Raw genomic sequence first — 16,428 nt, 5'->3', positions numbered from 1 at the left:
TGTTGCTTCAGGGTTAGTTCTATATTTTACATAGTTAACATTAAAGGTATACTTTGCCCTTTTACATTCTGCATCAAACCATGGTTTGTGTGCTCCAGTTCTTTGGTTTAAAGGCCCTGACTTAGCTCTTTTCAATTCCTTCTGTATCTCCCTTGAAATTAGATTATAGTCCTCTAGGCAGGTATCAATATTGACTGCATTCACCAATCGGTGAAGGGTATTATTAACAGACTCAGAGGACAAAAAAAGACCCATCCTCTTTTCCAATGAGGATGTCCATCTAGGGCGATTATTAGCTAGGGCCGTCTGTTGGTTTTAGCCTAGCGTTATGGGATTTACCGTAATGCATGACTTGCTCTTGTAAATCAGTTTTTAGGACTAGGGGCAAATGGTCGATATCACAATATGGAGCAACTTCAAAATGCTCTATGTGGGGAACCACCTCCTCTGTTACCATGATGTAATTCAATGATGCTCATTCTAATGCCCGACCAATATGTGAACTCTGCTAGATGATTGCTAGGCAGAGACCCATTTAAGATTTTGAGGTTAACTCTGTTTATTAGCTGGTTAAGGAGGAGCCCCGTGGCGCAGAGTGGTAAAGCTGCAGTACTGCAGTCGGAGCCCTCTGCTCACAACCTGAGCTGGATTCTAGCAGAAGCTGGTTCAGGTAGCCAGCTACAGGTTGACTCAGCCTTCATAAAATGATTACCCAGCTTGTTGGGGAGAATGTGTAATGACCGGGGAAGGCAATGGCAAACCACCCTGTAAAAAGGTCTGCCGTGAAAACGTTGTGAAAGCAGTGTCACCCCCAGAGTCGGAAATGACTGGTGCTTGTACAGGAGACCTTTCCTTTTTAAGGAGGACACCTGCATAGTTAACCTTAGTATCTTTTGAGCACCTTTTAAAAGGTATAGCAATACAATTTCCCCTTAATGGGTAATGCCTAATCTTAGCATTGGAGCAGAGATCACCGGGTCCAATTTGGGCATTAAAATCACCACCCACAATAACATACACTGCTGGATAAGTGGAAATCAGGTGACATATATAGGATTCCAACTCTAAAAAAATTGCCTGAGCTTGATCATTTGTCCTATTAGGGGGTAAGTACACATTTACAACTATGCAATAAAAATCTTGGGAGTTAAGCAAAAGGGCGAAGGCAAAATGGGGAGTATTATTATTTTTAATTGGAGCAAGATGGATATTAAAATACAGAGCCCTCCTTTGGCTCTGCCATGCTCTGTGGCCTTTGCAGGTAGAGCAAAAGTCCTATACCCATTCAATGATGGCTCCTCTAAATTCCAAGTTTCCTGACCAAGAATTATCAAACTTGCACAGAAAATCAATTGCACTAGGTTCCTTCATTCTACAGTGCCATCTCGTTAAATTCCAAGATACCAGTGATGAAGTTTGACTGTTAGAAGGCTTGGATGCAGGTGACATAGCCAGTCATGGTAGGGATGAAATAATATTCAGGACTTTTATGAATTGTTTGCTGGCCTATGACCATTATAAATAAATTCATTCATTCCTTATGTTTAATTAGCCCACATAAATTATTAAGAGGATGCATTCCAAATTGTACAATGAAGACTTCTGAATCTGTTAGTTGTGCAAAATGATCCAGGGGGTGTTTTCCCCTCCCAGATTAACCAACTGAGAATAAGAGTGTGAACTTTCACATTGCCTGCTGAATCGAAGGGACAAAGTTGTTGCCATCTGGCGTTTGGTCAGTGGGCTGTGTTCAAGGACTTTGAGAGGCTGTTCAGGTTCTTACTGGAGCAGCCACATTCACAGCTGGTATCCTCAGCAAAGGGAGGGGAAGACTAAATAGGCACCACGACTCAGCTAATTTCTCACTGCTTTTGACTCCAGCTCTTGCAAATGCACAGTCGTAGTTACAGGGATAACTTCACTATGCCACTAAATTTGTGGCAGAGCTCTCTTCTTGCCTAAAGGGGGTGGGGAGCTAATGTGACAGATGTTAAACCCAATTTGTGATGCTAGTATGCAAAAACTTACCTTTGCAATCTTGCCCATGCCTAGGCCTTCGTGTAAGCTATACCTGCAACATTTCTGTGTCAGCACAACACCCACATGGGTTATATAGATCCTTGGAGTGTTCAATTCACAGTTGAAGCTGCTAAGAGCCTGCTTTAAGCAAGACAGTGAGCATGTGAAAGATCATATTGCTGACTATTGACTATTATTGCTGAATATTTGGGTGAAGATCTAGAGAAGACTGAAGATCAATGTGATTACGTGTACAGGGTCAATTCAGAGTTTGCCAGAAGGCACAAATTGCCAAGAGACACAGTAATTAAATTTACCACTAGAGATATAGTGGGAAGGATCTTGAGCCAACAATTTGCAAAAGAATTGGTGGTGGAAAAGAGCAGAGTCAGAATAATGAAGGAACTACCAAGGAAAGTCATCAGTGACAGAAGACAATTTAAACCTTTGACAGATAAATTAAGGGCAAAAGGTACAAGATATAGATGGATTTTACCAGCCGGACTTACTTTTGAGCATAAAGGGCTGAAGTATTCCATAATAGAAATTCAAGGCATGGAAGGGTTTTTGGCGGACAATAAGGATTTTGGGGACACAGTTTAATTGAAGAATCATTATGGTTTACAAATTAATTTCTTGGAATGTTAATGGCCTAAATTCGCCGTAGAAACGAAGAGCAACATTTAATTGGATTACAAAACAAAAATGTAATGGGACTTTATGCTCCTAATTGGGCTAAGAGTGACTTTTTCAATGATATTATGAAACAACTGGATCAAGTAACATATGATCAGATAATGCTTATGGGTGACTTTAATGGAACTATCCAGAACTCCTTAGATAGATCTGGGGGGGGGGGGGGAATGTAGATGGAAAACTACCTAAAGCATTTTTTGAACTAATTAAACAAGAGAGCTTATAAGATGTGTGGAGAAAATTCAACCCCAGGGTACGAGACTATACTTTTTTTTCAGCCAGACATAATACCTTTTCTAGGATTAATATGTTATGGGCTACAAAAGAGCTGGGGCTGAGCACAAAAAAAGTAGAGATTCTTCTGAAAATAGGTGTAGACCATAACCCGTTGATGTGGTTGGCTAAAGGGAGGAAAAAAGAGAGGAGGTGGAGGATAAATGATGACTTATTACAGAAAGTGAAGGTAGTGGCATCTCTAGAAAAAGAAACTAAAGCTTTTTTCCAAATGAATGACAACCAAGCGGTATAATTTCAAACGGTTTGGGATGCCTATAAGGCTGTGATGAGAGGAACATTAATTACATTGAATAATAAGGACAGAAGGGCAAATGAAAAGCATTTGTTGGACTTACAAAAGGAAATAAGTAAAAAAGAAATTGAATTAAAAAAGAGACCGGGGGAAAAGAAAATTTTGCGAGAAATTACAATTTTACAGAGTCAGTTAAGTCATTTACTGAATAAAGAGGTGGAATGGAATTTGAAAAGACTCCAACAAAAATCTTTTGAAGGGGCAAATAAACCTGGAAAGTATTTGGCATGGCAAATGAAAAAAAGAAGGGAAAATAAATACATAAACAAGATTAAAACTGGTGGCAAAGAAATTGTAGACCAGGAGGGCATCAAAAGGGAATTCCACAAGTACTATGCTAACTTATTTAAAGGCCAGCGAGTTGATAAAGAATAGAAGCTTATTTACAAAATGTGAAGGTAACTCCAACAACAGAAATGATGAAAGAAACATTGAATGATCCAATTGAAAAAGGTGAAATAGAAGCTGCAATCAGTTCAATGAAAATAGGGAAAGCACCAGGACCGGATGGCTTTTCAATAAAATTTTACAAAGTTCTTATAAGTATATTAGTTCCAATGCTCCAAAAATTGATGAATTATATCCGTTTGGATGGGCAAGTGCCAAATACTTGAAAAGAAGCAGTTATTTCATTGTTACCAAAAGAAGACAGAGATGCTACAAATGTGAAAAATTATAGACCGATTTCATTGCTTAACAATGACTACAAAATCTTTGCAAAAACTTTGGCGGAAAGGCTAAAACAATACCTGCATAGGTTTATCTGTGAGGAGCAAGCAGGCTTTCTCCCGAAGAGGCAAATTAGAGATAATATCAGAATAGTGCTGGACATTGTAGAGTATTATGAAAAACATCCGGAAAAAGAAGTGGCACTCTTTTTTGCTGATGTGGAGAAAGCCTTTGACAATCTTAATTGGGACTTTTTGTTTGCTGTGATGGAAAAAGTAGAGTTGGGAAAAGACTTTATAAGTATGGTGAAGGTGATATATACTGAACAGCAAGCAAAGCTATGTGTTAATTCAGATTTAACGGAGCAAATGGTTATCAGCAAAGGTACAAGACAAGCTTACAAAACTGTAAATATTACATCTATCCCCATTGCTATTTATAATATTACTCTATCCCCATTGCTATTTATAATGACTCTAGAGATTTTGTTGTTGCAAATAACAGAAGATAAGGAAATAGAGGGGCTAAAATTGAAACAAATATAGAGCCTTTGCAGATGATGTGATATTTATTACTGAAAATCCAATACAAATATTACCATTGTTATTGGAAAAAATCAGAGAATATGGTGACCTTGCTGGGTTTTACATAAATAAAGAAAAATCGCATTTTAAGTAAAAATTTATTATTGTGAAAACAGAAAGAACTTCAAAATGCAACTGGATGTGAAGTCACCTCGAAAGTAAGATATTTGGGTGTAGAGATCATGATGAAAAATATAGATCTGTTTAAAAATAACTATGATAAACTCTGGCATAAAATTGAAGCCGATATGTTGAAATGGAGTAAACTGAACTTGTCTCTTTTGGGTAGGATAGCTGCCGTGAAAATGAATGTCTTACCAAGAATGTTGTTCCTCTTCCAAACAATTCCAATTGTGAAAGATGTTAAACAATTCGTTAGATTGCAAAAAAAAGATTTCTGAATTTGTATGGGCGGGAAAAAAACCCAAGAATCAAAATACAAATTGATGCGAAAGAACGAGGAGGTTTTCAACTGCTGGATCTTAAATTATATCATGAAGCAGTATGTTTAGTATGGCTCAAGGACTGGATAACCTTATCCAACCAGAAGTTATTGGCATCAGTAGGTCATGGAAATCTATTTGGTTGGCATGCATATTTGTATTATGGGAAGGAGAAGATGGATGGTTTCTTCCGGCATCATTTTATAAGAAGAAGTTTATTGAATACTTGGAAAAGATATTTTAAATATGGTGATGAGAGGAAACCACTGTGGATTGTACCAATGGAAGTTATAAAATGGATTTCTGACTCACAGGAAGACAAATGGGTTACATACAAACAACTGCTAAAAATTAAGGGTGGCAAAGTAGAATTAAAAGCAGAGGAAGAACTGCAAGACAAATTTAATTGGTTCCAGATGCTACAAATTAAAAGTTTAGTGGATAAAGACATGGGAGACATGGGAACACCTATGGAAGAACTCTATGAAAATATCGACATGTAATAATAATGTAAAAGAAAACTGTTTGAAAATGCAATACAGGTGGTATATGACACCTAAGAAGTTAGCAAAAATGAACAAGCAGGCATCTGATCGGTGTTGGAAATGTAAAAAGCATGAAGGCTCTTTTTACCATATGTGGTGGACATGTGAAAAAGCAAGACAATTTTGGCAAATGATTCAACAAGAGATGTCGAAGATTTTGGGATATGCAGTTAAAAGGGCACCAGATACTTTTCTGGTAGGATTACAAATGGAAAGTTTTCTGAAGCAAGACAGGACTTCGGTGTGGTATATGTTGTCAGCTGCAAGAACATTGTTTGCACAAAAGTGGAAGCAAGCTGAAATACCAGATAAATGGGACTGGATTTTAAAAACTTTACATTGGAGTGAAATGGATAAACTTACTAGAATCTTGAAAGACAGTGATGCAGAAGAATTTAAAGATGAATGGAAGAAGTTTCAGGATTATATTGAAAAGCAATGGAGAGTTAAGAGACATTTGGTGGTTTTTGAAAGTATAACCTGAAATTGGGGGAAATGGGGGAGACAGGTGATTAGAAAGAATTTTTAGAATCAATATACAATAGCTCCCTTTATTAGCAGTTAGAAAATATAGCGATAATTACAACAAACAGTTATGATAATAGATCGATGAAAGATAAGTGTAATACTTAAAAAGAATTAAATAGCTATAACTGGTGTGATAATAGATGAAAGATAAGTGTAATACTATGGGTGAACTAAAAGGTTAAGGTGATATATTGAGATAAATAAGTTCAGGATGTGCTAACAATGTCCTGAAGGAAAGCTAGAAGACCGAATTATAAATAGAGATATAGAGATGTTATTAGATTTTATGTAAGTTTTATAGTGCAAGATTCTAAAATGGATGGTACCTTAATTGTTTTTTCTCAATAGCTTGAAGCACCGACGGAGGTCAAAGAAAAGAGGTGGGGGAAGTGAGGAAAAAAAAAAAGAAAATGTGTAATTTATTGATAAGGATTGAAATATTGCTTCTTTTCTCTTTTTTATTATTTGAAATACATTTCAATATATTGCAAAAATTTAATACATTTGGTTAACACAAAGAAACCAAAAACAAAAGTTGCCCCCGCCACCACAGGAGCTCGCAAACCCCTTCTCGGCTTGACTTTGCGAACGAAGATTTAAGAAGGGTGCAGTAGTCCACATCTGCTGCAGGCTCGCTGGTGGCTGACAAGACCAATGCGGGACAGGCAGATCCGGCCACAGTGGCTGCAGGGAAAAGTCTGATTTGGGGTATGTGGATGTGGATATGCCCTTCAGGCCTGCGCAGAGGAATTTTTAGGTGAAGCACAGTGTGTGTGGTACTGGCTCCACCCTTTCACCTTGGGGTCATCTGCCATGGCCCAGTAAGCCGGGACGCCGGCAGCGAGTCCTCCAGGTGGTAGGTGTTACATTAATGAGCTCTATCTGCCCGGGTTTGATGTTAGAGTTTTCCTTCTCTTGGTTGGCGAGGTTGGTGAGCCCAGCCTGCCCATCCGGTTATACCGCCGGACATTCGGTCGCACCATGACGTGGCAATCTCTGTGAGAAATGGGGGGGGGGGACCAGCGGGAAGGTGTTGCCACGAATGCAGTAATGCGGGAGAGGCCATTGCAGTGACCATCTGCCAGGCATAGCCGGACAGTGACCACGCGGCGTGCATTACACCGGGAAAGGAGAGGCTATATATTGCACATACACTTTCCCTGGGGGGGCAGGATACCCAAGAGGGAGCCCACCCCCCCCCCTCACCCCTTAGGAAGTGGTTTAATTGCCTCACCAATCCCCTCGCGCCCTGGGCTGACAAGCCCCCTCCCCAGCAGCCATTCGCCCCCTCTCCTAGAAATACTTCTGCTCTGGCCTTGCACAACTCAGTTGTTAGGGACAGCCACGTGTGGCAAGGGAATCTGCCGGGGAGCTCCCTGCCATGCGGACTTAGAGCGAAGGAGAGGCACGTTGGTGATGGGCTCTTCATTGTGCGATTGCTTTGACAGTATCTTTGACTTGTGAGGGGGAGAGCAAGGTCTCTCCCCTGGTGCTAACTGCTCTTGTTTCCAGGTCTCCACAGGTTCCCAGCTCCTGGAGGCTCAGCTTGCGAGGACTGTTGCCCATGGCTGGGTAAGTGCAACTGTGCACCCCCACTGTCCTCCCCCTCCCCTTGCTCAAGACCGGGTGGTGTGCAAGTGTCTCTGGCACTTGAACCAGGCAGCAAGCTCAGGCAGGGGGTATTTGCTGGCCCTGCTCCCCTGTGCTGCTGCCTGCTCCCTTTCCTTGGTCTGTCCTCTGCCACATTCCTACCCCTGGCAGGGCATGGGGGGGGGGGGTTCTGGCAGCTGCCACGATGTGGGGAGGTGGGTTGGAGACTGTCCCTTTAAGAGAGTGTCTGGCTGAAACGCAGTCCACTCCTCCAGCTGCCGCCCCTGCAGGTGCTCTTGATCTCTGTCTGTTTTGCAGGTGGGAATCCAAGACCGAGGCTTCCGTGTGTGGAGCCCCACCCCCCTTCACTCCCTCAGCTGTTCCTGCTTGCGGCTCTGAATGGAGCCCCGCCCCCAGTGAGACTGCCCAGTGTGCACCAGGGAAACCGTTGCACTCTGTTCCAGAAAAATAAAGTCTGAGCTGTGCCCTCCGTTGGCTCTCCTGCTTGGCATCTGCTGCACATTCCCTGCGTGCTTCCCCCCACCCCGCCACTCTGTCAGTGGCCTCTCCAAGGGAATGCCTGGGAGGGTGGGCACACTTAGTTCTTTGGGGTGGGTGGGGAGAGGGCGATGAGCCGCCATGCTACCACCGCGTGGCTGGACAGGGGAGGGGGGGGTTGCCGCCCCTCAGCCTGGCCGGGCTGACAGCCTCCCCGACCCCACAGGGCTGTTGTGTGCAGGGCACAAAGGGGGGGCTGATGAAGTGGACGCATGCCCAGTGGCTTGCACTCTGAGATCTGCAGCCCCCAAGAGAGGTGTTCCGTGCACATAGCAGGGGTGTCAGGGCGACACAGGGGGTCTCTGGGTAGGGGGGTGTCTTTTGGACTTGGTGGTCTGCTCACTTCCAGACACATATTCCCGCTGCTATCTATGGCAGCGAACTCCTACACTTCGTGCTTCCTGTGTGTCTGCGCATGCCTCTGCCCATCTGCCTGCCATTGGCAGAGTCTCTGACAGCTGCAGGGTGTGAGGGGATTGACAGCCTCTCAGGTGCAGGCTTTCCACCTCCTCTCCCGGTCACATGCAACAGGCTGGCTAATCCCGTGGTCCGTCATGACCCTGTCCCTCCCCCCACCCCTGTCTTGGCAGCGGGCTAATGGTGTGGCCATGGGCGGAATCACCATGGCGACAGCTTCTCTCACTTGTCCGCCTGTGCCCCCCCCCTCCCCACCTGGCATAACAGCTCCCCTTGGGGAGCCGACTGCGGCCGCTTACGCTAGTTGTACACTCGAGCGCAGCTACACAGCGCTTCTCAGGATTGGGCTGCCCATCCCTCAAAGAGAAAGAGCTTGTGAGCGACGGAAAGAGAAAGCAGAAACTGTTTATTTCCATCGTAAAAGGCTCTTTTTAATATTTTAACATAAATCAAGCTGTGTTTTATGACGATAATAAATTTGCTGGAAGAAACTTCATTTGCTGCCTGAGGCAGCAAAATGATTCAATTTGTACAGCTTTTTTTGGTGCAAAGAAATGTAATTGGGATGGGTGAGGTATTGCTGTTTTAATTGAGTTTTCAGAGAACACCTAGTGCTAAAGGAAGCAGTAGACTAATACAGGGGGACAAGAGATGGCAAAATTTGCTTCATGGGCTGCTGCTAGCATGCTGCCCTCTTTGACGACCGCTGTTGCTCTTCTACCCCCCCCTGTGGCTTCTGTCAACTGATCCATCAACAAAACCCAATTCAAGATTCTCTCCCTTAATGCACGCAGGAAAAGGCCAAACCACAACAGATGCATAATGTCCCTTTATTTCTTTATGCCTTTCAGAAAAATAATTACATTGAGGGACAAGCTGAGAGCACGGTGAAGCAAAAAGCCAGAGAAAAGAACTGTTACATTTCAACAGCCAATTAAAAACATAATCTTATGTGTCAAACCAGATGGGGAAAATATCAAGCACTGAGCCACATTAAAGTAGAATGAGTCCTGGATCCCACCCCCTTCTTGTACTAAAGTGGATAAACACACATGTACCACATACAAGCTTACATGCTTGATCCACCTTTGCCTGGATAGCTGTTGAATGTTTTAAGACTGATCAAAGCCACATAGGAAGAAGAATTGTCTTGGGCCGCACATAAAATACGCAAACACTAAGGATAGCTGATCATGAGCTAAAAAAGGTCCATGCTTAATTTCTGAGATATCTGCCACCACATATAAGCAGAAGAGGGGGACCAGTAAAAAAATCATTCCATCCCTCCCAGAAACACAAGGCCTTAATGTCCTTTCTGCTTCCAAGGCATGCTGCAGATGGCCCAGAGATGAAGCAGGAACCTCCAAACTTCCCAGAGAGGGGCCAGTAACCCCCAACTGGGAAAACTCCCACCCCACCCCACAAGCCCGCCCAGGAGTTTGGGAGGCTGGCTCTGCTACTCCCCAACTTTCCCAGAGAGGGGGCCGCAGCCACCTGATACCTCCAGAGCACAGCCGAGGGCTCTTTGTCTTAGGTGGGAGATCCAGAGGTGCCACAGCAGGAAGAAAGAAGAGCTGGAGAGCACCCAGGAGCAAAGGAAGAGTGCTCACCCATATATGCTGAGTCAGCTCTGGTGTCCTCTCTGGTGGTGGTGGGGAAAGCAACCAGATGTAGCCTCAGTCCCAGATCTGCTGCCACCGCAGCACACAGTTCCAGGTGCTGTTTTAAGAAAGTTTTCGAGTTTGTGTTGGGGCCGCATTCAAAGCCATCCTGCAGGTTGGGCTGCAGGTTGGACAAGACTCCTCCACTGCTTACACTTGGGCAGTTACTTCACGCTAACTACAAGAAAATACAACAGTAAGCTCTTGGAGTGTGTGGCAGCTATGGAAGGCACAAGTCTCAAGCCATTTCGACAGCTTTCTTCCTATTTACACTAAGAGAATTCCATTTTACTGTGAAGTTTATTTTGACATGAGGATGACACAGCAATCTCATGTTTCATCACTTTTGGGGTAATCTTTAAAACAAGGATTTACAATCGACAGCAAAAAGGCACATCATACAACAGACAAATGTGGCTCTGGAGAAAGAAGATGGCAGAAAACTCTTTGGTGGTGGCTGTGGTGAGGTCACCGGTTGCATCCTTTCATACTGCTATGTAAACAGAAGCATTAAATTCCCAGAATGAGCTTACTGTGTGCTCATAAAAATATTGCTACTGTAGTTCAGCAAAATGAACTATTTCTGTTGCTGCTCTACCATATTTAGTGTTTCTGGGCAGTTCTTGTTACAGTATATATAAAGACATGCAAGGAAGAAGGCTCTTCTGAGCTGGGCTGCAGAGAGGAAATAAAAGGGATGAGGGGAAAGAAAGAAAAATCCTTTCTCAGTTGGGCATGAAGACAAGTACAAGGTGACAGGTTAATTCCTATGAGGCAAAACTGTGACAAATTCAGTGAACCTTACAGAGGACTGAAATAGATGTTAGACCCATGCTATATGCTAGACAAAATGAAGGAGAAGACTGCAATTAACACAATTTTTATCATTACAAGATTGTATCTTGGGTGCATCTATTCTGCTGTTAAAATGCCAATTTTGATCTTATCAGTGTCTCTCTCATAAAGAACAAGGAGAGACTGGGCCAGAATGTGACCGCTCTGTCACAGCAATCTGTGACCTGTGCAGGTCACTCTCCGAAACCACTGCTTCACTTGTGTTTCCATTTAATCTGGGCTCTGGTCTAGTTTTCCCAAACCCGTGATATTTGTTCTCCCTAATCCACAGCAGCATATTATTCTGTACCAATTTACACAGAGCGCGCTCTCTATAACCTGGAAGCAAAGGAACAGCATCAGCAATCTGTAAATTCTCAGGGTGGTTTAGGTGACTCTGATGCACCAGCAAGGGTTGCCAAGTACAACCTGAGATCAAGAAGTGAGAGGATGTCAGGTTTTATTGAGCTTGGAGCAAGCTCCCCCTAGTTAGCAAGCCTAGCTTTACGTAACACACCAAGGACATTTTATTTTGAGCAAAGTTCAGTTCTTTGACACAGTCTCCTACAACTCGATTGGTTTCTGTAGCAGAATCAATTCCGTTTGCTACAGACTGGAAAATAATGCTTGATAACAATTTTGATTTTAAACAAATGTCCAACAGCACTTAATTGTTTAGATCGCACTGGTGAAATGTCACATTTAATAACACAGCAGTGCCGGGCTAAAAGAAGACAACATAATCCAGGGTCTGGAACAGTTTTAAATATAGTTTAAATATATTCATAGGCAAAAGAGTAAAGAAACAAAGCTCTTGTATTATTAAAACATTTGTGATCTATGACTCCTTCCAACTCCTCAATCTACTAATTAACTTTTGTAATTTCATCAAAGAACGGTGGAGGACTGTAGCTTGAGAAGTACTTGTTTTACACATGACAAGGACAGACTGGAATCTAAGAGCGAGAGGCTGGAGATCCAATTTAAACATAAGATAGAGGAATGTAGGGGGAAAACCACCCCATTTACCTGCTCACCCTCAAAGGCAGCTTTCTCCCACTTACGCTCCCTTCAGATGCTGGAGCCCGGCAAGGGGTTCAGTAGTTCTGCTCCTGTATCTGTCTCTTTTTTGCTTAAAATCACTCCCCAGCTTTTCTCTTGAGATGTGATTAGAGCAGACCCAGGTGTACATCATGTATAGTTTGAGCCACATGCACAGTGAAATACAGTTTAGACTGAAGGGGGTGGGGGTGGAATAGGTGTTTTTCTTTATATTCCCTGACCATGAAAGCAGGAGACGAGAGCTGATTCTTTACAATGGAATTCAGGCCTCTTGAGAATTCAGAGAGCAATATGTGGCCCTTATATTCAGATAGAAGACACAGAACAATGGTTTTCGGAGTGACATTCTCTTAGCCTCCATTTTATTCTCTCTGGTTACATTTGCATATAATTATTCTGCATCAAGACATGGTTAAGTGCTAAGCCCCACATCTAGCAATGCCCAGTTAAGGTGCTTAGAGATGTCCATGCACTCTGTAGTTGCTTTTATACATTACCTGTCCAGCAGGTAGTTAGCACTGTCATGTCCATACAGTGACTGTGGCAGCCTTGGCCTGCCCCATGCCCCAGCACTGGCATGAAATGGGAGGACTGTAGCAATGGCTGAAGCTGCTCAGCAGCACAATAGAACTGTGGGAGCAGGTTTTCCCTTTTATTCCTTGTGAAGCAAGGCTCAGCAGTTCTTAGCAGCACTTGCCTCTCAGCAACCACATGGTATATAAGCAACTAAGGAGAGGAAATAAGATCGGCAAACACAAAAGGCATGAGAAAAATAAACATAGTTGCAGTCTTTTCAGATGAAACCATTTCATTTAGATCCACACCATCTTCTAGGACACCAAAAGCCACATTAGACAAAACAAAGAAAAATGTAAGTTAAAAAGGCTGTAACAAATAAAAGGAAATAAATGCTGAGAAAAAAATGGTAACTATTCAAGTACCACTGGGCAGGTAGGAAGTTGGTGCCACTGGATGTCTTCCTCTGCCATTCTTTAGTTTAGGTTGGCCCTCTCACCCTGGAAAACAGCAACTCCTGTGAAGCCTGCTTCAACCAGCTGTCCACATCCTGCTCCTGATTCCCCCCCCCCCTTTAGCTAAAAATGTGAACAGACTGTTGGCTTGACTTATTCCAGCAATAATGGTCTTCTGCATTATCCTTGGAGAGGAGATGTGTATCCAACAGTCTCTTGACAGATCACAGCACAATGGAGAGGAAGACATTCCATAGGGGAATCTCTGATCAAGGCAAAAAAAGTCAGATATTGGGCAAGCACAGCAGCCTAGTGAAGTATTCAAAGCCATAGCTGTGTATGTCGGTGGGAAAGTTAACTTAAAAAGCAATTGAACAGGAAGCCCAGCAATCAAAATTGACAAGTTCAGCATCCAGCTCAAGTCTCACACTCAAGAGTGTATTAGTGAGCTGACTGTTTAGAAAAGTTCTTACTGGGTGCACGGCTAACGGACCCTGTAAGTCACCTTAAAGTGTCTGTATGACAAGCAGTACTGTTTCATCATCAGAACTTTGTTTCACTAAAAATGATATTTGCAGTTACAAAGATAAAGCAAAAAAGACCCCAGAGGAGCACAAACCCAATCCAGAATGTGTGCCGGAATGGAGACAAATGTTTATTGAGCGTGCCGCTTCCAAAAACCAGCTGAGTGTCTTTTCGGCTACAATATGCTAAGAAAGCAGGGATGATGTACTGGATCCCATTCCCAGCATAGGCCCCAGTAATGCCCACCAAGGACTCCAAATCATGAGTGCAGAAAGCCACGAGGATGGGGGGAATTAGAGTGATAACTGGGAAAAAAATCCTATCTACTACCCATGGGTAGGTTTCCCCTTCCCGGTGGAAAAGAGTCTTCCAGTTGTTTCTCAGAGTCACAGCGATGATAGGAAAATTAGTGCTGATGGTGAACACCGGAAAAAGGCCCAGGAAATAGTGCAGAAAGGCATAAGGGACTATTTGACCACTGGTGAAGTTGAGTGTGTACATGTCCATGAGAGTCCCATTGCGGAAGCAGTAGATAGCGGTGAAGGAGAGGAGGCTGTAAAAACCCAGGATTAAGATGTAATCCAGCAGGACCAGCTTGTTAACATGCTTCTTCTTGGAGATGGGAGTGATGAGGGATGGCAAGGAGTGCTGGCACATGAAGGAATAAACACACACTCCAAACAGATTGCGGATCCCCGAGAGCTGCGCCAGAGGGGGCTGACCTTCCCCCTGGCCCTTGGCAATGTGGATGAGGGCAAAAATGATCATGACGACAAATGCTGGAAGATAAGAGGGATGGGGGATGGGTAGGAGAGAGAAGGAATACGGTTAAGCAAGAGTAGCAGTTTAGGTGCCCTGTAATACATATTTCCACTCTAATATCATCGCCGGATCTCTCTGCATGTCTATAAAGAGAGAAGGAAAATGCACTTTTCTGGGAAAAGTAGTATTGCATATAAAGGACAGCTTTATGATGGAGTCATCAATATGCAATACCCAAGTAGTGCACTGGGGGAAGGGGAGAGGAGTCACGTATAAAAGCAAGCACAGCTATCTTTAAAACAGGGTTATTTAGACATCACACCCTCTCAAAAGCACTTCACTCTCAGGATATGGGCTTGACCCATCACAGTTGCCTGCAGAGTCCTAAAAGAAAACAACAACAATGACTCTACCGTCTTTGAACTCAGCACCCTTTCTGTACTGCACGGTGCTTGGTCTCAGACGAACTGCCCTAGAAATATTCATTGCTTTGGCTAGAAGGTCATTTGAAAGATCCCTTTTAGACACAGCAGAACACACAAAACCAATGCTCATTCCATCTAACTTTTAACAGCTGTTGCTGCACAAAAGGCAATACTATATTTTTTAAAAAAATTTGCAACTGGCTTTTGTAAAATTTAGTGTGTGTGTGAAATACACATGGAAATTGGTCTGCTTAAGTAACAATCAAGGAGTCTGCCTATGGCTATTCTAAAATGGGAGGAAGTATGGCAGGGAGTGAAAATAAAGTACTGAACTTGAGTGCTTCTGTTTGATTACCTGTTATTTACTAGATTAATAATACCTAATGTTGCTTAACTTGCTTGTCAAAAAATTGTTATGGCAAGGCTAAGTACATTAACAATGAACTATGACAATTTTGCCCTCTCACACAGGATTCCCCTTATGTTCTTTCTGGCTGAGCAACCCTTTTCTCCTTTTACTCTTTGTTTTTCTCTCTGGCTGTCCCACCCAGTCACCTGAATGTATTTAGATATATGCTGAACCAGCCTAGGGAACTGAGGGAGAGACTAAAACCCTTATGTCCTTTTTTGAAAATGGCACACAAGAGGCTGATGGTAGTTCAAAAATGTTTTATTTTACTTTGAGGGAAAATGGTCAGGTTGGAATCAGGTGTAGGACTTATGAGATGAACAGACAACAGGAATGAAGTAGCTTTGTATACAATCAAATGCCCCAAAATTTGTCACAAACAAGTAACTGTTCCTGCTATTCAGACAGTGCTTTAAAACCTGAAGAGAGATTTCTTAACAGTCTCTGCTTAAATATACAAGCATAAGCTTCTTTGTCTCACAGACACTTAAGTTGATGAAGACAGGAACATTTATACAAGTTCCAGTTTGCTTTCTTATACCCAGGCTATGATCACCAATGGCTTTTAGGAGCTATTTCCCTCAGACTTGTTAGGGATGGGCTATGCTTTCAACTTCCCTAACTGAAGATCCTCCTTAATCCCCTCTTTCAGACTGGATAGGGATCATTCCTCTTTTCTAGAAGCTATTTCCCTCAGGTTTGAATGGTCATCGTTCTTGATTCTCTCACACCCTTAGCTATCTTTCCCAGTCAACTTGTCAGTTCTTAACTGTCACTCCTTAACTGACTTTCTCAACTGAAGAATTCCATTTGAATCCCCTGTCACTCAGGGTTCTCATACCAGGTTACAGCATTAACCATTTACTGTCCATCACACCAACATTAAGCATTTGACCTCGAAACAAAAGCAGTTCTACTAAACTAAAACAGAAAGAATGCATCTTGTGCTAGATGGGTATAAGCAATGAGCTGAAGATCATGCAGAAGGGTCAAAGATCTACATGATTTGAAGATCTGTTTCTTGACATTTGGATGCTCCAGATGGCCCAATTATGAAATTTAATGATTAGCCATTTGAAGGTTAGTTTTTGCAATCATGAAAAACGCAACTATACATCTGTAACTAGGATTTAAAGATTGA

At 42.8% G+C, this 16,428-nt stretch overlaps 1 protein-coding gene across 3 annotated transcripts in view; it reads right to left on the bottom strand.

Annotated features, from left to right (window-relative positions):
- Window positions 1-16,428, bottom strand: part of TMEM104 (transmembrane protein 104) — a 495,754-nt gene that overhangs the window by 343,838 nt on the left and 135,488 nt on the right. For 2 of the 3 annotated variants that reach the window (XR_009556101.1, XR_009556102.1), the window contains exon 9: window positions 13,308-14,470. Coding sequence is in view for 1 of the 3 variants with exons in the window: in XM_060251932.1 (XP_060107915.1) it covers window positions 13,710-14,470 (761 nt within the window). In the remaining 2 variants the exon portion in view is untranslated. Of the gene's footprint in view, window positions 1-12,526; window positions 14,471-16,428 lie in introns of those variants that run through there. The other variant, XM_060251932.1, reaches the window with a different exon arrangement.

Source organism: Heteronotia binoei, chromosome 13, assembly GCF_032191835.1.
Source record: "Heteronotia binoei isolate CCM8104 ecotype False Entrance Well chromosome 13, APGP_CSIRO_Hbin_v1, whole genome shotgun sequence".
In the NCBI taxonomy this organism is placed as follows: Eukaryota; Metazoa; Chordata; class Lepidosauria; order Squamata; family Gekkonidae; genus Heteronotia; species Heteronotia binoei.
The sequence above is the reverse complement of the archived record's forward strand: the minus strand, read 5'-3'. Positions and strand labels throughout refer to the sequence as shown.